This window comes from Colias philodice, chromosome 1, assembly GCF_061535455.1.
Source record: "Colias philodice isolate Cphi_HAF_F1 chromosome 1, ilColPhil1 Martin Lab GWU primary, whole genome shotgun sequence".
NCBI classification, from domain to species: domain Eukaryota; kingdom Metazoa; phylum Arthropoda; class Insecta; order Lepidoptera; family Pieridae; genus Colias; species Colias philodice.
This window is the reverse complement of record NC_143086.1, coordinates 15,488,209-15,512,743: the sequence shown is the minus strand read 5'-3', so window position 1 is coordinate 15,512,743 and position 24,535 is coordinate 15,488,209. Positions and strand designations below refer to the sequence as shown.

The 24,535-nt window shown below is 33.8% G+C and overlaps 1 protein-coding gene across 6 annotated transcripts; it reads left to right on the top strand.

The window, feature by feature from the left end:
- Positions 1–407: 407 nt before the first annotated feature.
- On the top strand, positions 408–23,510 carry ClC-c (chloride channel protein 3). Of its 6 annotated transcripts, none has more exons than XM_089697411.1 (18): positions 408–595; positions 1,176–1,254; positions 7,016–7,181; positions 9,637–9,669; positions 10,810–10,839; positions 11,511–11,650; positions 12,026–12,229; positions 12,546–12,696; positions 12,985–13,143; positions 14,014–14,153; positions 15,149–15,331; positions 16,069–16,283; positions 16,580–16,785; positions 17,104–17,244; positions 17,528–17,738; positions 19,574–19,737; positions 20,617–20,842; positions 21,424–23,510. In XM_089697411.1, the coding sequence occupies exons 2-18, from the start codon at positions 1,186–1,188 to the stop codon at positions 21,512–21,514; spliced, it is 2,529 nt and encodes an 842-aa protein (XP_089553537.1). In that variant the 5' UTR covers positions 408–595; positions 1,176–1,185; the 3' UTR covers positions 21,515–23,510. The 6 variants fall into 6 exon arrangements, with proteins under 6 accessions (XP_089553537.1, XP_089553573.1, XP_089553564.1 ...); XM_089697428.1 differs by lacking the exon at positions 408–595 and adding an exon at positions 797–1,037; XM_089697419.1 differs by lacking the exon at positions 408–595 and adding an exon at positions 797–1,068.
- Positions 23,511–24,535: the final 1,025 nt, after the last annotated feature.

Sequence of the window (24,535 nt, the reverse complement as noted above, 5' to 3'; positions counted from 1 at the left end):
ATTACTAATAATAATGAGCGATTAGAGCGTGACTAGTCGAGCAACAAATCCGTGGATTTGTTTTTGTTTGACGGCCGTCCCATTACGCACACATGCGTTGTGAATCTTGGTGGTGCATTGTAAATACTTTCACAAATACTTTCAAACGTTTTGAATTTTGGAGGGGCGCGCCATGCTATCGTAGTTTATCTCTACATATTATTTGAATCAGAAAAATAAACTATACAGGTAAGTATATAAAAATATATACCCTGTGATTACTGATTTTGATAAGAAAATCTTTTAAAAATCTATTTTTAAAAGATTTTCTAAGTCCTTCTTATTTTTTGTCTATTTATGATATATGTTCTGTGATGTTGACAATCGAGATTCGAGATTGGAATTGTCATTTGTCACATCACATTTGACGGGTGACGCACAATCCAAAACTAGTTTCGAGGCGCATTACAAGACAACGCAACTTGTTTCGATTCCGTAACAAGTTTTACTTGTTGAAATATTTAGAATTTTCTATACAGAACAGCGCAAACCTATCAAATGCCTCAATTTTGACAGAATTAATTGATTCAAATCGAAAATGTTCATCTGTATCTAGGTTAGTAAACATATGGCGTATACATTTAAATAACCCAAATTAGCAATTATGGTATTAAAAATCTTTTTCATAATATAACTTGCAGTTTGCATGACTAGTGAAAATAGAATAGAAAATATTTGTGACATATCTGTAATCGGTATGTTTACATAATAAAAAGTAATGGAAACTTTCGCCTGCGAGTTGTGGGGGCGTAATATTCAACTAGTAATAAAGTAAAAATAATTACATCGCAACTAGCGCAAGTAGTGTAGTTAACTTAGTAATCAACTTTCCTATGAATTCTTATGAAATCATTGCTATCTATATCGACTTTAATGTGTATTGCTTCTTTTTAAATAATGAATTTTAAAATGTTTGCATTTTTCTAACTCCAAGAAGTTGTAAATTGTAGTTTTTCCATACTAAACTATTCTGATGCAATTCAAACAACAAGAAATAAGTAAGACATTAGGTATTTGGAAAGATAAATGGTTAGTCAATAATATCTTCAATAAATTTAAAGTAACTGAAGGTAAAATTATACTTGCCATTGTTTATTTTTGTTCTTTTTAATTTTTATAATTTGTTTTTTTCATAGATAATTTGCAATGGAGCGCTTCCCATTAAAGTCTTCTGTATCAAAAATGGCAACCACATACCAGTCTGTTTACAAAAAGGTAAAATATATTTAATCCTTTATTTGAAAAGAAAATGTATGGTTAATGCATTACACACATTAAATTGTCTGGGAATTTTATAAAAAGATTAAGGTGTAAATAGTTTAATGCTATTATTAATATTGTTTAGCATAAAGTATCAAAATCACTGAAAAACACTGAGTAAATTTATTCAGTACAAAAGCATACATTTTCCCATTTTAAGTGTTTGCATCAAAGCCTTTTTATGCTATTGCGCATGGTTTCCTTAAAAATTGATATAATATTCATTAAAATATATTATTAAAAAACTCAAATAACTTTTATTCAAATAGAAGTTCTTTATTTCATATAGTTTATTATAATGTTTTTAAATACCATTGTATATTATTCTGGTTGTTATTATTATCTTTAAATGATAACCGAAAACTTGTTTTAAATATACAGCAAGCAAAGGTTTTGAAAATAATTATAAGTAGTCGAAATAAAATCAATATGTACTTACTTTGATTAATTTTTTAAAGACTAACCTTGATAATTGTAAATAGATTTCATTTAAACTATTTACAATTTTTTGATGTGCTTTATTGATAAAAATGTATAATATGGCATTTTGACAAAACTGGTACCTCCCGAACAAAATTATTTTAGATTAAATGTTACTCATATGAGTTTTTATATTAGTATCTAGAAGTTGTAAGATAGTGGTATTCATATAAATGTTATATACAAGCTAAGCACTGTGGCGTATCGGGATAGTGTATATGACTATGTATAAGTATTAAGTAGTCATTCTGCGTCCTACCAGACTGTGATCTTTTTTCGTCCCCATCGAGTTTCGAACCCTTCTCTACTACACGCGTTCTACTGTATAAAGCAGGCGGTCAAATTCTGAATGTAATTCCGAAAACTAGTTATAATTCCATTTCATTTTCATATTTATCAGAAAACTTATTCAATACAGCGGATAAGTAAATTGGTATCAGGATTAAATGAATGCGTTAATTTTCTAATTGAATTGGCAGGGCGATTCCCCAGGCAGTCTGGTTAATCCGCTTGGCGTACTAATTAATTGCATCCTAGGATATTTTAAATATACCTAAACACCTTCATTCTAGCTTTCTTTTTGCCAAGTTTCGCAAATTGATTTTCATTTCTTGCTCTTATTGAACTTTTGTATCGTGTTTAGTGTGCTCTGATGTTATTTCTTATCGTTTATTATCCTGATCATTTTTAAAATTATCGTAAAAAAGCAAGGATATAATTTAAGTATTAAGTACCTACTATACACATTTTGATGCCTATATAAGAATACATTTTTTTTTCAAGTTTTGAGTATCTATTAGTTAGTAATTATCGAATACCTTTATTAATTGACTGGTTAAAATTGGCACGAACGTGATTGTGTACAAGTACGCTGTAGGTAGCAAAAAACAACGCTCGAATAGCGTTGTTTTTCGCGATGTAGCATTTGCTTGTCTCATTGCAAGTTTAATACAACAAAATTAAATTTGTCTTTCTCTTAGGTTTTATCAGTATTTACGGCAAATAATTAAAGAAAAATAAATTTTACCCATCTCTTCGGTTTGATAAATATTTCATACAAAAATGCATTCCAATATGTTCAATTAAGATAAGATGTGAAACAGACAGCCCATCAAACTATGCATTCATGATATTAGTCCGGAAGTGTTGTTTCCCTATTCGTAGAAGACTAAAGACTCCTCTATGCACGTCGGTTCACTCGTTAACTAAGTTATTTTCGAACTCACGAACATTCAATTGCATCAATTGACCACACGAGAGCCGGGACATGGAGATGTAAGTGGATTTGAGAATTAACAGACCGAAGTGCGTTGAATCCACAGGTAGAGTTTTCGAGAAAAAAAATCGAATAGTCGGCATTCATGGAAGAGCTTAGCGTTTATTGAATTCCATCCGGTCTAGTGTATAGGCCATAGGGTATTCACATAGCTATAATATACTGAATTCTTTTGATCCAATAACTCTTTGTTATAATGCTCGTGTCTGAGCTTTCGTACTAGCATATATTATCATGTAAACAAAACTCATCATACGATCGCAACTAACATTATTCTTATGCGAAAATACAAGCTATCTCAACGTAAAATACGAGTAAAATGTACCCTGAATATTCAGAAATTTCTAGCAAGCTACAACAGCGATATGATTTAAAGCAATCCGTTCGTCAATCCCGATAAAGTAGATTTGATTATGCATTGAATGTACAAGCCTTGAATGCATCTATTCAGCGAGCGTTTGCTCCAATTAAGGCGTATTGCAATAATATCCCTCGCACAGCAGGACCGTCGCACTGTACCTGCATAGAGATGGGGGAGTTGCTGTGTAGTCTATCAGTATATTCTATTCAGAGTTGGCTTTAAACAATCGTATATACGATACAATTTTTGTTTTGTATCTAATTCAGTAAATCTTACTAATAAATGTCGTAAGAAGCACACGCATTTTATATCAAAATTTCAATCGTAATATGATCAACTTCAGCATAATGTACTGCATAGGTATGCACTTTTTAATCTAAACATGGCCAATGAAATAATTCATGAATAATATTCATGGTCTTACTAATTTATTTTATCTCAAATAATTATTTATGTTGCATACTTACCCTCGTTCTATGACTTAAGAGTTAAGACGTTCATTCAATGTTACCAGATACTATACTCTACAGACATTGTAAAGCAGTCCTTACGTCACAAGCGTCGCTTTAAACTCTAATCTTTATTTGAATTCCGAGTTTATCAAAGAGTATCTAAACTTATAATATCATTATAATATTATATTATAGGTCTCTGTTTTTCCAACTGTCTGTCTGGTCTGATTACTGACCTTTTAATTTAAATTCTAAAGGAAGAGATTAAATTGTATAAAATTCAAGATAATAATTTAATTAGAAATGAAATTCAACAGAAAGATATTTATGTTGCTAGTAAGAATACGATCTTTTTGAAATATTAATATATAATATGTATTACCTAATAAATTTTTAAAGAAATTCATGTAAACCTGAAAATTTTTAATCGCTTCAATCTTAACTAAAATATATTATTCACACGAATTAATAAAACATAATATCCCTAAAATAAACGCACATGGAATAATACATTACTACAACACAACGCGTTATGTTTAATGACTAATAACTCCCTATAGTTTTGTTATGTTCGTCTGTATAATCATGATAACTTATAATACAATATATGTAAGTATTTGTTTTATGAATGAGACAATCTATCAATTAAATATTATCGACAGACTGAACACGTCACTAGGTATGTTTGTGTTGTTGGTCGTGCATCGGCCGGGTGTGAGGCGGGCGGTATCGATTTTTGCAGTCAGTACTCTGGGTAGCTACAATCACCCTCCGGCTACCAAACACGGTTCGAGTTTCATACGATATTCGATACGCAATTGTGCTCGGACATAATTTAATTTTCCTCCTGGCTAGTGGAAATTGGTATAAGCGCGTACGTACATACGTTCATTCTATACAGATTGATTTATTTACGAAATTCGTCTCGAATTGGATAATAGGTACGTCGGTGTTCATTTTCGAATAACATAAAGTAAGAGTTCCGAGACGTTCTTTTGATATGAAGAAGAGGTGTTGAGTCTTAATCTAGGTAAGAAGGTTTTGTTATAATATCTTATTGATTTCAACTATTTCGAGATGTTTCTTCAAGATGCAATAATAATTGGATACAACTTGTGATGTTGTGGTGCAAGGCGACGGCGATTGTGACGCAGTAGTGTTAAAAGATTTATTTTATTACATTTTGTACTATTACTTATTTATATCGTTGTGACAATAAATACTTCTAAGTACTAAATGGTATCTAATAAATATTATGTGAGTTTCGCACTAAATAATATTTTTGTAAATGTAATCGTCATCCTATAGTAAGCCCTGATTAAAATATTAATAATTCCGAGCCAAGCCTACGATCCTAATACAAAGTTTAATTATGTGTGTCTGTACGTGCTCGTTTAAACGTCACGTCTTTGTGCAATTTAATGGACGGTAAGCAGACACTAAATAATCGTTGTCAACATGTTCTCAATATTAACACTAATAGTGAATTCTATAGAATATTTTATAAAAAATACCATAGAACTTCTGTGAACGAGTATACGACTTAACCTGGCGTGCACTGTAACCCGATTATGTAGCTTAAAATGGCTGGCCAGAGCGGAAATAAAACGAACTGGATTACAAACGTTATTTGAAACAGGAATTTTCACAACAATGTATGTTTAAATTTTAAGACCGCACAAGGAAAGCATATAAGCTGTAGCGTTTGGCCCAATATTTTATGTGATATAAAAATTTTGTAAGCATATTAACTATATGCATTCTAAAGAAGTTTTAAATATACTTACATATAACTATTCGTGCGATTTTCAACCAGTGTTAAGTCATTAAATAATATTGAAAAATATAAATCTATTATGCACCACGATACTGATTTTCGCGTAGCCTTATCAAAAATCAAACAAAAAACATTCGTCACGTATTAATAAGCTATGAAAATTGTTTAGTAAATTCCAAATGGCGATTATCGAATATATTTAACACTGTATCATTGATATGAACTTGGAAAGAAAGTTTTGGAGAAAATAAATTTACATTGAAATAACAATTCGATATTATTGCCACAAATACTTGAACAACTTCGTATATATCATATTGTATTATCTGATTCTCATCAGGATAGTGAGAACGCGATACAAATAAATTCATTATAACAGTCGCATGTTTGCAGTAAATATTTCCATATAGCATACCGCAGGAAGTCATGCAGGCAGGCAATACATTAAATATTTAAGAATAAAACGAACTTATAACTACTAGAAACACGTAAATCGGTCCGAATATTACCAGATAATGAGTGGAAAATGGTCTAAGTAGACGTTGTTGCTTCCGACTAGACTGTGTGTCATTTTGTTGAAACCTTCCAAGGTTTTCGTCTACAGGTATAATTAAGAAACAACATAATCTGCTATCTTTCGTACGTATCTAAATAACCGCATAAAAACTATAGGCCATTATTTTTATATTAAAATAGATCTATAGGGATCTTGTCAAAATCATTGACGAAATCCAAGAATTCGAAAAAGTTGTTGATAAGAAAGACTACCTCACACCTCATATTAGAAAGTTATCAATTGAGCTAGTTTAATGAGCATAATTGTTGATGTAGAATTTGTAATAAATTTTCACCGTTACCATGTGTGTACCGCGTGTGGTTAAAACCCAGGGGACTGGTGGTTTTTATCCTCGTTGGAGTCCAATTTAATTAATTCTGATAATCATAGTAAACATTATGTTCGAGAGGCACTCCTATGAATTGCAGAATATCGTGAGGTGATATGTTTATGAGAATTGCAACTGCCTCAAGAAAGTCATCAAGAAACTCGGAATCTATAGTACCTATTTAACGTGACAAAAATTATTCTACCATTATAAACGTAAAGCATATCAGATTGGATAGTTGTTGTCACTCATTCACACAAAACCAGCTGATCGGATCGGAGTGAAATTTGATATTTCACTGTATGTGTATAGACATAGATAGGATTAGCACACACTAGAAATGCTACTTTTTAACCGGGTAAAAAGCGAAAGGCTTTCAGCATAGATTGATGATCTGTTGCTGTAGGTAAGTCGAGACAGAGATGGAAGTCAGTCCTTTGGCTCGATTAATAAAATTTTTGGTCTAAAGATACCCTTATAATTCAGGGGACAAATGAAGGCAACGGTCACGGCGGGCCCAGCGGGGACGATGACATGGTGAACATAAAGCCGGGGCCGCACCGCGCGGCCGACACACCTTCCACGCCCACGAGCCACGGCACCTTCCAGCTGTATGAACACGGCACTAGGTACAGCGACGCGAGTGCTACTTGTAAGTGTATTATATGTTTTAGGGTGCATACTCATGTAGCATAAAGCCTAGTGTTCATGGTAAACATTTGCTGTGCAACAGTTGATAAATATTGTAGCTGATGGGCTAGAAGAGAGCTGCTAAAATTTTGTTTTAAGTGTTGTCGCTCCTCTGGCGAGTACTTTTCAACATGCTGTTATCGACACTGCAACACGCAGTACTGCCCGCAATTTATTGACAACAACTCCGCAACATATTGATTCAACTTTGTTGCTAAACAAAAGTTTACCGTGAATACGAGGCTTAAAACTTAAGACTTCGTATTTCGTATAGGTTACAATTTGTTTTAAATATTTAGCGCCGATTTCACCACTTACGGAAAACGTCCCTGAGAGTCTATTTAACACTTTGTGGCGTTGAATTTGTCGTTTTGACTGCCAGATTAGCTAATCAGAACAAATCCAGATGTGAAACAGGCCTTTATAAATTAACTAGCTTTCCGCCCGCGACTTCGCCCGCGTTTTCAAAGAATAACCCGCATAGTTCCCGTTCCCGTGGGATTTTCCGGGATAAAACCTACATATGTGTTAATCCAAGTTACCCTCTATATCTGTGCTAAATTTCATTGTAATCGGTTCTGTAGTATTTGCGTGAAAGAGTAACAAACACACACATACACATCCTCACACACTTACGCATTTATAATATTAGTAGGATACACGACTATATATAAACAAATAGTCAAATATTAAATTAAGATTCGGCATATTATTACGATCGTAAATTAACGAAAATATTTGTTCAATTTATCTGTTGAGAAATAAAGCCATTAAGGAAGAAAATTAAACGTTTTCAATTTAAATTGAAAGCTAAGCAAACGTTGTCGATAAAGATGTCAATTGTTTTGCTTACAAAAACTCAAGGCGATGAACGGCAACAAATAGAAATAGCATAATTAAATGAGAATAACAATTCAATCCGTTCATTATCACGGATATTCTGAGCATTTAAACTTTAAAGCTGCAATGTTTGTAAATACGGTAAAGTGCTATTAGGACTCAATTAGCCTTCAGATAATTTGTATTTATTGAGGAAATATCGCTTTCTATGAGAAACACTTGATCATGTTTAACTACTGTATGATAAAATTATAGTTTTCTAAATTTATCTTACAAAAGAGAAATTATAGGAGAAAATCTTAGGGGAAAATGTTACACGTTTTTCATAAAATTAGTTTCTTGCAGCTTTCATTATAAATTTTACTTTAAAAGGCAACAACAGATAATTAAAGGTAAAAATGTAATAAACTTTGTAACGTCGAGCAAAATTAAAACTGCATTTTTTACCAATATTAAATTCCCTATATGCAGCGCGAAAAAGTTTTCTTGCAAGCGACTTAATATCTACGATGAAATTACGAAATTAAATTTTTGAAGAAGAATTTATAATTAAATTTTTATCAACTCATAGTGCAAACGTTTGAGAGAATTAGAATACGAAGTAGTATCTACTTTCTATCTACGCATAAACTCCATGTTAAAGATCTGTACCATTTATTTTTTATCAGAATCAAAGACAGGTTTAGATGAGCTAGATTTCAAATAAGTATATGACATATACCTATTCTACCTATTATTCACATCGAAATTGAAAATAAGTGAAGTATGCAGTTAAATTCATACTTCATTTAGATTTAATATTATGCAATTATTAATACGTAAACGAGATGCTGCAGAGATATTGCTGCACAACGTTTGTAAACTATAATAGTATATTACTTCACTTATTTTCAATTTCGATGTGAATAATAGGTAGAATAGGTATATGTCATATACTTATTTGAAATCTAGCTCATCTAAACCTGTCTTTGATTCTGATAAAAAATAAATGGTACAGATCTTTAACATGGAGTTTATGCGTAGATAGAAAGTAGATACTACTTCGTATTATACAATATTTAAGGAGGTTGGATTTACCGGTAAAGCCCATGACAGTGGGGATACAGCGGGCAGTCCTGCTGGACAACGCTCGGATAGTCCGTAGGTTCCTCACTCAGTCGCCCTAGACTCCGGCCGTCTGGCCACTCAGCCGGAGTTGTTCACAACACCGCCGCGAGGCGAGATACTTGCCCCCCCCTATAAATAGAAATAATTATCGATAAATTTTATGCTAAATACTATAAAGTATCATTCAATTGTGTGTTTATACGCGTATTGCACAATCTTTACGTATTTCAGAGAATATATTTAACGAAAAGAATAAAGTTTAGCTCATTTATCGTTCATATGTTTAAATAACCGTAAGTGGATTCTTCCGATAAAATTTTGATTATACAATTGCATCTCCTTTATGATACGGTAGATCTTATTTCTCTCAGAGATTAATATCATATCAACGATAAAGTAGAATAACAATACATTCCTATATACATTAAAGCTAATAACATTTGAATAAATATAATAATTTTCATTTCAAGCGTACATCGCTCAGTACTTCAGCTCTTCGGCTGGTAAGAACAACATATAATGCAAAAATTTCGCTCAGTTGTTTCGCTACATTTGCATCTCTTGTGGTGTTAGTTGTGCTCTGCTCCCACATTCTGATGTATTTATGTGTTTGCAGTGTTATTTTCATTCATTTATTATCATCGCTAGAAATATCACCAAATTATAGACAATTTGCGTGTATACGCTTTGAGCTTTATGTTTTATACATATACATAGATAGACAACATTTGCTTGATATTTCTTATTTTGCGAATTTTTACTGTCGCAGAAGAGGACGACGAATCCTTACTTATGGAAAAATATCATAAGCTTGATTAAACTGATAGGAAACACCATTTTCTCTACATTTCTAACCAATGATAAATTATACCAAATAAAAATTATTGATCATATCAGTATAAATACATGTATGATAAGATTATAAACCTCACAAATATCAGTTTTCGAATCTAATTCAAAAGGCCGTGTCGTGTTTTCGTTTCGGTTTCGAAAATGATGGAAGAGTCGGTTTTGGACACCGATGAATCTGTCCCATTGGTTGGCGATGCTGTAGGTAATTAATAATATTTATTATAGCACAATCAAGTGTAAATTTCTAATTTATACTACGTCATATAAAAACATTACTTATATCAGTATAGAATGTTTTATTTTAAATATTTACCTTTAAATTTTAATCAATATCACGTGACCCGTACTGAGGATTTCATTACTAACTCAAAATAAAAGAGTCATTATCAATTTCTTGGTATGATATATCATATACTGGTTTTCAGTTTCCTTTTACTATTTACATACCTGTTAAATAGGTACTTCATTGAATGCTCCATATCGCATGGCAACATTCCAATGCTGTTTGACAAATGACATCTGCTCTCAGCTCTGTTCATGATTTGACATTGACACTCGGCATTCGAAGACAACAAAGTTGTGCATTCGTCATTCACTTTTTCGTTTCTTTTTGTTTTTTTTTTGTTTGTTAATTTATTTACTACTATTTTTGTTACTTTCATTTGTTTTCTATCTATATAATAGCATGACCGTGCTAGACCCATATTGAATGTAAAATGAATTGAACTGTTCGAAGAAACGCAGTAAAGTTTAGTATTAGCAGCATAATTAGAATAAAACGACATTTTCAGGGGACGCTGTAATGTTCTCCGGATTGCCAGGTGAGATACAGTTTGCTTGCTAATTAGCTAATAATGACGCTTGCCGTTTCTGTTAAAACTCAACGCTTGTTTGTGTTTGCGCTTGTTTACTTTGTAGTTTTAATATTTTATTAACTAACATATTATGTCCAAATATTTATCAGTTTTGAATGCCCCGCTTAAAGAATTAATATTCTTCCAAGCACTGTCATACATAAGAAATATTACAAAATAATTGCGATAAAGAAATTAGCAATTGTCTCGTCTGAAACATCACGTGATTGCAATTCGGCCTTGCGGTTGTGTGTGTGTCACACGAAACCATAGTTCTTTAAACCTTTTCTTTGTGTGTATGGAATGATAATGCAATTAGAAACTCATTTTTAACTTAAGATAGGGCAGAACAACTAACTGGTCTTGTAATAATTAAGGCAATATAGAAAAAATATAATTAAAATTCTTTGATTGCCACTTTACGATAATATTAAAATTTTATTTATTAAATTAAAATTATTGTAATTGTTATAAAAGACTAACATGAAAAAATAATATATGTAATGTGTTGCGTAAAACTGCTTCACAGTTGATTCAATATTTTGAAAGTGCTTTATCAAACATGGTCATGGTAGAAGGGTCTCAGTCCAAGGAAAGTAGTATAATTATGATATCAATGTAATATGTTCACTGTTCAGGCGAAGCGGATGATATCCCAGGGATCGGTCAGTATGACGATTTCCACACAATCGACTGGCAGAGGGACATTGCCAGGGATCGCATGCGACACAGATACATAGTCAAGAAGAGGCAAGACTCAATATGGGATTTTATAAAGGTATGATTTTTATCTTTATTTTGAAATTTGTGGAGTAATATTTGTAATGGGTCCTCTTCACAATGGACAGTGTTGGCTGAATATTTTGGCCTTCTATAGTCTACCCTATAATTGCCTCTACTCGCCCAACATTACCCATTGTGTAGAGGGCCCATGGGCCCTCTACACAATGTTCTCTACACTGTCTCACAATTAATAATATGAGGATGTTATGACATCCTCATATTATTAATTGTGAGACAGTAATATGTCATGTTAAGAGATGTTTATTTCTGTTCATATTTTGAGAAGCATGCTATAAAATACATTCATTTTAATATACTTTAAATGTCTGTTGTCTATTTGTATAATTTGAATAAATTGTTTTATCCATAGGGCGCCCACGACGCCTGGTCGGGCTGGGTGTGCGTCCTACTAGTGGGAGTGTGCACGGGTGTAGTCGCAGGTGTGATAGACATCGGCGCGTCGTGGATGACGGACCTGAAGTTCGGTATCTGCCCGCAGGCCTTCTGGTTCAATAGGGAACAATGCTGCTGGTCTAACGATGAGATCACGTTCGATAGAGAGAATTGTTCTGAGGTATGTGCACTATCCAGTTTCTTCAATACAAATATTTATTATTTGTGATAAATTCTAAGGCTTGTTTATTCAATTAGATTTCTTTTAGAATTGTTTTTTTTTATTATTATTTGGTTTGTTATTACCTAATTTTTTCTTGATTTTCTTCGGTCGCTCTTATTTGTAAAATGTTTTAAGTGGAATAAATGATTTATTTATTTATTTATTTATTTATTTTATAAGTTACATTTTTACGTTACATTTAAGCATATTGCCTGTAGACATTTTCCTTAAGACTCACAATATCTCTATATTTTTATGTGATTTTATTATACAGTGGTTAACATGGCCGCAAGTGTTTGGTGAATCCCGGGAAGGGCCGGGCGCGTACATTATCAGCTACCTATTCTACATTGTGTGGGCGCTGACGTTCGCAGCGCTTTCCGCTTCGCTTGTGAGAATGTTCGCGCCGTACGCGTGCGGGTCTGGTGAGTGACATTGCTTTATTTTATACGTTATACTTTAGTTGTAAAAAATGATATGATATTACTTAATTTTTTCGCCTCAGAGTAGTTAGGAGAGTTAGGAGTTAGATATTTATTGAGTTCTAAATAACCATCATCAAAGCTTATAAAAATAAAAAATTATGAAAAATTTAAGATGTTTCACTATTCTTTAAGATAACTACACCCCTCTCCTAAATACATAAATTTGCACTGAACTTCAAGAGATTATCCATAATATATATTGTAAAACTATAAATGTGATATTGTCAGGTATACCCGAGATAAAGACAATCCTCAGCGGCTTCATCATCAGAGGCTACCTGGGCAAGTGGACGCTCATCATCAAATCAGTGGGGCTGATACTGTCTGTGTCCTCCGGCCTGTCGCTCGGCAAGGAAGGCCCTATGGTCCATATTGCTAGCTGTTTGGGTAAGTTGTTATTCTTTAAAGATGTTATTCACTAGAAGACTCCAATAAAAAAAGAACTAATCGATCGTAGTTGTAATGTAGAACTATTTTAAATATTTTTTATTATAATACTTATGTATGTGTAAACAAGAAAAAAGGGCGTGTGAGCCGAGCACACGTGTCAGAATTGAAACTTTTTAACTTATTTAAACTAATTGTTCATGAAATAACTTAAAAAGAATAGAAAACCACTTACATAAATGAAGGTCGATTTTTTATAATTCAATGTTTAATTACAGCAATAATGAAAACGATTACTATAGAATATATTTTTGTTGCAAAAGAAATGTTAATGTGACATGTGTAATGGATTTTTAATAGTTTATTTACGATATCAGCATTACAAAAACAGGTTTCTGTATAATAAAAATAAGTCAAGTATTTCTCATCGTCATCATTCTGAATTAATGAGGTTAAATCCTATTAATATTATAAAGGCGAAAGTTTGTAAGGATGTATGGATGTATGGATGTATGGATGTATGGATGTATGGATGTTTGTTACTCTTTCACGTAAAAACTACTGAACCGATTACAATGAAATTTAGCACACATATAGAGGGTAACTTGGATTAACACATAGGATAGGTTTTATCCCGGAAATCCCACGGGAACGGGAACTATGCGGGTTTTCCTTTGAAAACGCGGGCGAAGCCGCGGGCGGAAATCTAGTATTTATACTAAGAACGTTAGCATTTTATTGTTTTTGATTTTATGCGATTATTAAACATAATATAAAGTAAATTCTATTTCAGTCTGTCCATGACCAAAATTGCTTTAAGTTATATAATACAATAACAAATTCGCGTTTAAAACATTTTTTTTTATTCAGGTAATATTCTCTCGTACCTATTTCCGAAGTACGGCCGCAATGAGGCCAAAAAGCGTGAGATATTATCAGCTGCGGCTGCTGCAGGAGTGTCCGTGGCTTTCGGAGCGCCCATCGGTGGAGTGCTCTTCAGTCTTGAAGAGGTTTGTATTTTTGAAGTGAAAACTTCTTTAGCGGCGTTGGGTATAAAATCTTAAACTCGCGTCAGGACACGTGGCCTGATCGAAAAAGCGTAAGACGGATTTTTTTTTTGCCCTTATATTCCGTGCGTAAGACGGATACCATTCCAAAATATCAAACATGCTGAATGTTAATAATCAAGTTTTCACTTCTGCCGGCACTCCCGGAGTGCAACTTTTTTTTTTTGATAATTCAAAAGCCCTTCTAGGAAGTCTGATGAATAAGAGGTATAAGAGGTAATATACATAGATTATTATTAGAATGTATTCATTCACACTAACAATAGTACAAAATACGATTATAAATAATGAAATGTATATAATGTTTGTGTAATATGAGAATTGGTGATACTGAAAGTGTGTTAGGCTTACCTTCATATTATGATTATGTTCAAATGAGTATTATAATTTTAAAATGTTTTACATTATATCCATTACCTTTATTTGTGTACCTTTAAAATAAAAGAAAAGATGTTCATTTAGAAGATATTGAATAATACGTAAAATCATTATTCAATTCGTCGGAATTTACACTATTTGCGCTCCACTACTCAAGCGTGACGCTCATTGCAAGGACGATAATGTTGATTGGCGATCCCTTATTTGTAGAAAATTGATAAAATACATTTTTATTTAAAGAAAATTAATATTTAAGTTTAATTTATTTCATGTCAGTAGCAATAGAAAAATTTGGAGAAACTGTTATATTACGACTTTTTGCAAAATATAATTGTTTTTATTAAAAATTTTATTAAAAATCCAGTCAAAAAAATATTGATGGAATTTAATTTTTAGTTTTGAAACGAGAATTTTTGCTGTTCTTTAATAAAATAATCTCAAAGATGGTGGTGGAGTTGCATATGAAATTCCACGCTATTGAATCATTTACTTGTTCCCCCATATTTCCTCATTACACTAACAAAGTTTAACAATTTTATTATAAAAATGTTATATTCCAGGTATCCTACTACTTCCCACTGAAAACTCTATGGCGTTCGTTCTTCTGTGCGCTCATAGCTGCATTCATCCTGCGCTCGATCAATCCCTTTGGAAATGAACATTTGGTACTCTTCTACGTGGAATACAACAAGCCGTGGAAGTTCTTTGAGCTCATACCATTCGTTGGGCTTGGTATTATTGGGGTAAGCTTAAAGTTTCAACATTTTCCATATTCGATTTTGAAAAAAAATTGCCAGCTGATTTGTCCGGGAGCCAGCAGCAGATTTTATGACCAAGTTCCTCTAAAGCGGTAATTAGTAAAATGCATCAAAGTATAGTATTATGAAGCCTCGTGAACGTCAGCTGGAACTCGGTTGGGGGGAAGAGCGGTTGTAGCCTCCCGTATCAGCTGACGGTTTTTCCACCAAGATACAGCCAGCTGACATATATATTTATCCACAGTTACATATAAGCTATCATCAGGTAAATTTTTGTTTGAGAGGAAATAACGGAAAATAAATTTTTCTTTAAATTTAACTTTCATGTTCAAGACACCAGCTGACGTATAATACACCACGTTGTAACCAGCTGACTATTTTTTTCGTTGAGATATTGGGTTAGCTACAATTTGACAAATTTTTAGCTGAGAGGAAATGAATGAATGAATGTATTTTTTTTCCTATGTGCGTGGGAGGCTTCAACCGCTCACCCCCCCAACCGAGCGCCAGCTGATGTTCACGAGGCTTTATAATACTATACTCTCATGCGTCTGACGAATTATCTCTTGAGAGGAAATAGTTAACCAAATTTGCACCTGGCTCCCTAACCATTATTGTGAAAAAAATGTATTAGACTAGATTATTAGACATTATCCAATGACACAATTCACAAGTCCTTTTAAATAAAATGTGTATTTTATATCTACCCTTTGTCTTCCCAGGGCTGCATAGCAACAATATTCATAAAAGCCAACATCTACTGGTGCCGCTACCGCAAGTACTCGAAGCTCGGGCAGTACCCGGTGACCGAGGTGCTCGTGGTGACCCTCGTGACGGCCATCATTGCGTACCCCAACCCGTACACGAGGATGAACACGAGTCAGCTGATCTATCTGCTGTTCAATCAGTGCGGGATTTCTAATACTGATCCGCTGTGGTGAGAATGATTACTGTTTTATTTAGGGGTAGGGACTTTACAAATAATGTTTGAATATGTTATCAAGGTTAAATCGCCTCCAGGGCTAATAAATAACAGTTTTTTTTTGTCCAGACTTGACATGACTTAATGATTAATTTCTTCGTAAAAATAAAATGAAAAGGCTTTAATAATTTGTTAATTCACTTTAATCACAGTGATTAGGTATTTGTTTACTTGATTATACAAGCATAACAGCTCAACATCTCTAAAATTAGACAAACGCAACTAATCACCAATCCCATCACCATCACCAGCGACTACAACCGCAACTTCACGGACGTGAACACGATCGAGAAGGCGGCAGCCGGTGACGGGGTGTACCGCGCCATGTGGCTGCTCACCCTCGCGCTGCTGCTCAAGCTGGTGATGACGGTGTTCACCTTCGGCATCAAGGTGCCGTGCGGCCTGTTCATCCCCAGCCTGGCGCTCGGTGCCATCCCCGGACGGATCGTGGGCATTGGTGAGTTGTCATCATCATCACTACGGTTACTATAACCGCAACTTCAAGTGAAACGGATGTCTTAGAGTCCAGAATCTAATCAATAATGATTATATTATGAAGTCTATTGCCTTGTTTCCGACTGATTATTACTACCGTAGTTTTCGAAAAAATCTTGAGTAAACACTTGTTTATGCATGATTATGATTTAATGTAAGTTTTTTTTTAATAATTTATGTGTCAAGTTTCCTGCCTGGTTTTCTGTTTTTACGCATTTCCATTTTAGTTTTTCTTACAATTTTTTCAATAACATTTACTTACATCCTTAATATATCACAGGTGTGGAGCAATTAGCCAACAAGTACCCAAAGAGCTGGTTGTTCTCCGGCGAGTGTTCGACGGGCGACGACTGCATCACGCCCGGCCTGTACGCTATGGTCGGAGCCGCGGCTGTGCTCGGCGGTGTCACTAGAATGACCGGTGAGAGTTTGGAGCTTATTTAATTAGACGATTAGTAAAAAATTAATAAAAAAAAATTAACTTAACCGTTGTTTGATATTATGTATAAGATTTACATATTTTAAGTATAAGATCTTAGAAAAATGTCAAAATAAATCTTTTTTTTTTAAATGTTCGCCAGAAATATAGTCACTCTTTAAATTTTTTTGTAGTTAATGCTTAGTGATAATGACGTCCCATTTAACCGTCCATACTATAAACAACGCCTTTGTTCAGCAGTAAACATTGTTTTTCCCAATTCCAGTATCGCTAGTGGTGATAATGTTCGAGTTAACCGGCGGGGTTCGTTACATCGTGCCGCTCATGGCCGCGGCTATGGCGTCCAAGTGGGTCGGCGATGCGCTCGGCAAGCAGGGGATATACGACGCACATATAGCGCTCAACGGATACCCCTTCCTCGACAGCAAGGACGAGTTCCAGCACACCTCGTTAGCTGCGGACGTCATGCAGCCCAAGTAAGTGGAATTATTATATAGATACTTGCTTTCCGCTCGACGATTTGCCCGTAAAAAATAACCCACATAGTTCCCTTTCCTGTGGGATTTCCGGGATAAAACCTATCCTAGGTCTGAACTTGGGTCTCAAGCTATCCAGCCAAATTTCATCTAAATCGCTTTAGTTGAAATTACTTCTACAGAAGTTGATATTACTTCTACAGAAGATTGGTTGTACCAAATCAGAAATATTCGTGGGTTCATGCGCAATACTTTACTGAAGATAATAATAAAGAGCTGTTTTTTTTGGATCTATTGTAATTTATTATTTCTAACTGTGTGTGATATTCGAATTTTAGTTTTATTTATGGTACTCTATTAGATGTGTGTATATTGAATCGTGATCATACAGTAAGAAGAAAATTCTTTACAAGTGTTAGTAATTTAATGATGATGTGGAGGATATTTTATTTTGTATGGCTAAGCTATGTCGCTTGCGATTGTTGCTCAACTTATCATGTGCCTAAATATGTGTGTTTTTTACTACAGAGGGTAGGAACATTTCGAGTTAAGTGATCATACATAAGAAGCTCTATTAGCCTTCTGGCTAGCTTACCACTGGCATGCCAAAGCTAACAATAGAAATGAATAAAATAGATTTAAAAATAAATAGACATAATAGAAGATACAAGCAGAGCGAATATTATATATATTTTTTAATAAAAACAAAATCTAATGTCTAAGGCCTAAGCTGATTAACTATAAAAGTTTTTTATTAAACAACATACAAATTGATCCATGATTATTTATACGAAAATCACGACCAAACACTTAATTTGGACTTAATTGCATTGCAAATGTTATCGATTTGTAAAGTTCTCAGAATATTTTCTTGCTTTGCGATAGTATAGCGACAAAAGAGAAAAAAATCTATTAATTTATATGGATAAAATTTGTTAAGGAATCGAACCCTGTACTCCTTATGTTTTGCGACTGTGTGTAAGAGCGTATTCTTACAATTACGTTGCGAAATGCACGGCAAACTAAATAGATAGTTAATTTTAAAATATTTCACTAATGACTAAACTATTTAGACATTCTTAACCATTTTTTAGCAAGGGAAGGCAAATAACCATGCTTCACCTTTTCATTATTTTGAACAAGCAAAATGGCGAATGATTAAAATGTGCTATTATTTAGGTGTGTATTAACAGGAAATATTTTTCTAAGACCCATCCAGTTTGCAAGAGTCATCTATACTAATAATATAAGACTGGAGAGTTTGTTTGTTTGTTTTAACGCGGTAATCTGAAAAAATACTGAATCGATTCCAAAAAAAATACCTGATTGCAAAGCCAAGTTTCATTGATTAAAGTTAGTCTTAATATGGCACTATAGCGAAATTAATACAATATTATTGCCAACATGCAATAGCAAAGCTAGAATTTATTGACACGCACAATTGCTTTTGAGAACTCCAAAATCCTTTTGTTCCTTTAAATTGCATTTGGCGAATTGTAAAATGCAAAAAAATGAATTGTAAAATTGTTCTTCTGCCTGTATCTTGCGTTTTAATTATTTTTCTGCAATATCACTAATTTATTACAGGTATTTTCCAAAGTCCCAAATCGGTACACATCTATAATATAAAAATGAATCCCAAAATGTGCGCATAGCGCATAACTTGAGAACGGCTGAACCGATTTCGTTAATTCTTTTTTACACGCTTTATTTATTATATTCCTTGAAGTACGAGGATGGTTCTTACGTAGAGAAAACGTAAATATGTACCACGGGCGAAGCCGCTAGTTTTAAATAAAATGACCCCACTAAATACCCCCTTCTTCTTGTTACAGGCGCAACGAAACCCTATCAGTGATAACCCAAGACTCGATGACTGTAGACGACGTGGAGACACTTCTGAAGGAGACAGAGCACAACGGGTACCCGGTCGTGGTCTCTAAGGAGTCGCAGTACTTGGTCGGCTTCGTGCTAAGGAGGGACCTTAATTTGGCTATCGGTGAGTTGATATATGGACTTTAGAGTTACAGGTTGATTTTGGCTGGGATGGACCTTAACCTTGATGGGAGACGGCTGGATTGATAAAAACATTGTGTGTAGATTTGGTAGGAATGAAAAATGGTGGTATAGTATATTAGATACCACTTAATAAGGTGTCCTAGCAGTGCTCGTCTTCAATATCGGTCGCACATTATAATTATGTATATACTTTTTTGGTTCTTAAAATTAATGTATTCCAGTGATGCAACAAGGGTCATAAATCTTGTACATATTTTAAAACAGTTCATCTATAAAAATCGTCATTATTTCTAAATTATAATGTTATTTGATCAGAATTCTCTACAAACGACACCAAGAACAATAATAATTGAGCAGTGTCCAATATAATTTTGTAGGATTTTATTGACCGATGTAACTCCCGATGAGGATGAACACTTTTCTAAGTTATTCATTATTAATTAGTATTATGCTCATACTAAAATGCACTGCAATTGCAAGCGTTCCTTTCAATCATTCAACACACTCTTCACATTAATGGCTGTTCCCAATATTCAAACTACGGTTATAGATAGACAGCTATCACCGATAGCTAGTAAGGTTCTATCTATCGTAAGATATTGGGAACGGCCATTACTGGCTGATAGCTGTCAAAACGTTATTGGGACGCTCAAATAGACAAATTCAAAGAGAAAAATATACCTCTAGTAAGCAGTTAGTCCTCCAGACGATAGATAGCGATCAGAGATAGGTTAGCATATCGCTAGTAAGCTAATTGGGACGCCAAAACAAAAGATAGATAGCATTTTTTATCTTAGGGTCAAACCGAATACGATATTGGGAACGGCCATAAATCACCTAACTAACAAACGAATTGCAGCGAACGCGCGCCGCACAATGGAGGGCATAACCGGCCAGTCGGTGGTAGTACTAGCCGGTGCGACGGCTGCGGGGGGCTCCGCCCTCGGGCACGGGCCTCCGCCCCTGCACCTGGCGCGCATCCTCGACCTGGCGCCCATCACGGTCACCGACCAGACGCCCATGGAAACCGTCGTCGACATGTTCCGCAAACTTGGTCTAAGGCAAACGCTCGTTACGCACAACGGGTAAGTTAATTTGTGCGGCTGATCTTTAACGTGTGCCTTTACGATTAGAATTAGTTGTTATGATCAGGAGGATCTTAGGAGAAATAAAATTGTTTAATTTAATTTAATTTAATGTAAATACATCGATTATTTAAAATTTTTAAAAACATATGTACCTAAAATCATGTTTAATACTTACCACACGAAAGATTATACATTATTAAATACATTATTAAACTAACAAATATCTAACGACTAGCGGTCCGCCCCGGCTTCGCCCTTGGTACATATTTCGCAATAAAAGGTAGCCTATGTTCTTTCTCAGGGTCTAAAGATTATCTGTGCCAAATTTCATCAAAATCGGTCCAGTAGTTTATGCGTGACAACCATACATACATACATACATACATACATACATACAAACCTTTCCTCTTTATAATATTAGTATAGATATGTGTAACCTGCCAATGTATTTAATGTGTCGTGGAACAGACAAATCATCCTGATTGAATCCATACAAATCTACTCCGAACTAAATCAGCCCTTACGCCTTTACATTTAATGAAGTATAAAAATATTAATAAAATTTATCTTATTTACAGGCGTTTACTAGGCGTGATCACCAAAAAGGATGTGCTGCGGCATGTCAAGCAGATGGACAATGAGGACCCCAACTCTGTTCTCTTTAACTAAACTTTATCTTTTTACATTACACTTTATATTACAGAAACATAAGTGTTTTGTTTTAAATTAAATGTTTGAAAATAAAGAGGAAATAAGGTATGAGGAGGACTAACAAAGGTATACTGATGGACTGATGTTTGAAAAAGTCAGTATTGTTTCATGTAAAGATTTTTATGCATGCTTTAAAACATGAAATTTTATATCACAAGAACTATAAATATGAGTGTCCTATTTTAAATTGATCCTAATGTTATACACTCATAGATTTAAGAAAAAGAGATTAATACAAAGTCATCACAATTAAAATGGTTTAAATATGATTTCAAACAAATAAAACCACTTATGATGTCTGTAATGTAATGTTTTTCACGAATATCTATCACCTGGGTAACTAAAAATTGGTAATTTTTCTAATATTCTTAACTCTGCGATGATTTGTCGTTATTTATACCGTTTTTAGGTACTCTCTTTTCTTATGAAGATTTATGAATTATACTTCATTTGTTACCCAGTTGCATAGATACCGCTCCTTTCTACTTAAGTTATACTATCTTTAATTTTTATATTTGTTGTAAGTATTTTTTAGTTATAATTGAGTTCAATAATCAATTTTAACCTATTTATACGAAATTTGTAATACAATTTATAAGTGTGAAGAACATAATATTAACATTTTTATATCGACATCTACACTACATTGTGATATTATGATGTGTTTGTATATTGAAGTGATTTTTATTTATAACAAGGACTTCACAATCGAATTCAGTCATCACGAGTAGTTTTAATCATGAATTTTTAGTAAAATTGTTTCAAACAATGAAATAATATGTTGGCAATGAAATTATGCATAATATGTCATCCGGACTTTGTGAGCCTATATACCCTATAAACCTTTCAACTTGTACAGTTTTCTGAATAAGTTGAATATTTTATTTATTGTTTTTATTTACGTGTACCTGCTCTACGCTATATCAGAAACATATGATTTGTTAACAACATCTTTTGTAACAAGTGGGCTATTATAATTTGTATACATATGCATGTATTTATGATTAAGTTTATATAAAATGAAGTGATCAAGTTGTATACTTTTTAAAGTTTTTTTAATGTATAAACGTACGTGTAGGAGCAGTTATATTGTAGCCGTAAGATCCACTCGGAAGCATGTTTATGTAAATACATTATTATTCGTTACGGTGACCGTATATAGGAACTGTTTTTACAATTTCAAAGAGCGAGGTTTGTGGCCCATATACAGTCACCTATAGTCTCATTTTTATGTAGCATTTTAGTCAATTTCTCGTATTGTGATTGTATTAATTTTTAAATATTTATTATGAGTAAATAACGAGATATTACTAATCAGTTTTATTTATTGCACGATGCTGGTTGCCCTCGAGTCGCGTTGTCTTGTGTCCACAAAATGCATCGACCGGTAGTTGCCCGAAAACATAATGATAAAGAACTAAATACAGTGCACTAATGTTGCGTTAGATTGTTATATCTTACCAATATCAAAATTATACTGAATTAGTTGTTAGGTTGTAGTGTTAAAATATAATCCTGACATTTTTGTGGACGAAACTTATGATGCAGCTTTTTACATTATATACGTCGCTCGCTCTGTGAACACAATATCTGACACTTTTATGGCTGCTAAACTATATTTTGTATTAAATACCAAATAAGATTATCGAAGATCGAAATATATGCATTATAAGGAAATTCTGTTAGAAATTCTGGAGCTTAGTGTAATTTATGAAATCGAATTTTGAATTTTATACGCACTTGTGCGAATTATTAAATCTTATTGTTTTTGCCTCATTTTATCACGCAAACATCATTCAACTATAGATAGAATATGAAAGTCGTTATTTGTACAAAATCTAGATATGTGAACTCAGACGCTCATAGTGAAATATCGAACCATGTATCGAGCCTAATATTGCAGCAATATGTAGATTTGTATGTACAAAATTACTGAATAAACTTCTTTAAAATTTGTGGTGTGTTTTACTTGACAGTGCTTGACACTGATGATTTTGTTTCCAAGATTGTTCTGTAGTAGAAAACATTTTTTGGGGTTCCGAACCTCAAAAGGAAAATACGGAACCCTTATACTAATTATAGGATCACTTTGTTGTCTGTCTGTCTGTCAACAACCTTTTTCACAGGAAAGCGTGGAGGTATCAAGCTTAAATTTATATCGAATACTCAAGTCTACGGTCTCTTGAAGATGTGAAAAATCAAACTTATAAACCAACGCAATCAAAAGATACAGCCGTTTATGCTGCAAAATATCGCAAATTTCGACATTCGCAAGGGAATCAAAACCTACATTGTACTTCCCGTATACACAGAGTTTTGAAATTAATGTCTTATAGCACAGATAAAGGAAAAATTGGTAAAACTTACATTTTACAGTTACAACATAATGAAAAGTAGGTTCGTTCGGACTTCGGAGCACTTGGTGCGCGAGTTCGTCTCGCGCTTGATCTGATTTTTTAATCTTGAAAACCTAGGTTAAAAGTATTTCATTGATTTTTCTGTAATCATCATCAATGCTCTAAAGAGCTTGTCCATAAGGGGCTATTTCTTCGTGATCTCGTGCGAATGACGCGAGGCGCGATGGTTGTGTCTAGAAAGAGCGAACATTCGGGGACGAATTCAGTCCACTCAACCTGAGTTCGCGCGTTTAGTTAAATGCAATTGTTTTGTTGCCAGTTGGCAACAAAGGGTCCCTAGTATCTCGTATCATGCGTGAGACGTGAGTCGAGGGTCTGGCGTTGTGCACGTGATTTACACGAGTTTCGAATTCGCACGATGCTTGTGGACGCGATGTATTTCTAGTTTTTACAATAACACAACAATTTCTGTCAATGCAATTTGTTACTACAAAGTAATATTGATTAAAACCTCCACAAGTCCTGCGGTCGCTGCCTGCATAATCCTACCGATACCACATTTATTTTGTATGTACTGTATATGCCACTAATTATATATTCAAATTCCATATAAAATAATATG

Coding starts and splice junctions, on each gene's coding strand:
- ClC-c (XM_089697411.1), top strand. CDS start 1,186: ATGGAGCGCTTCCCATTAAAGTCTTCTGTATCAAAAATGGCAACCACA. Junction 12,697..12,984: donor GCCGTACGCGTGCGGGTCTG/GTGAGTGACATT, acceptor TGATATTGTCAG/GTATACCCGAGATAAAGACA. Junction 17,739..19,573: donor GCGGACGTCATGCAGCCCAA/GTAAGTGGAATT, acceptor TTCTTGTTACAG/GCGCAACGAAACCCTATCAG.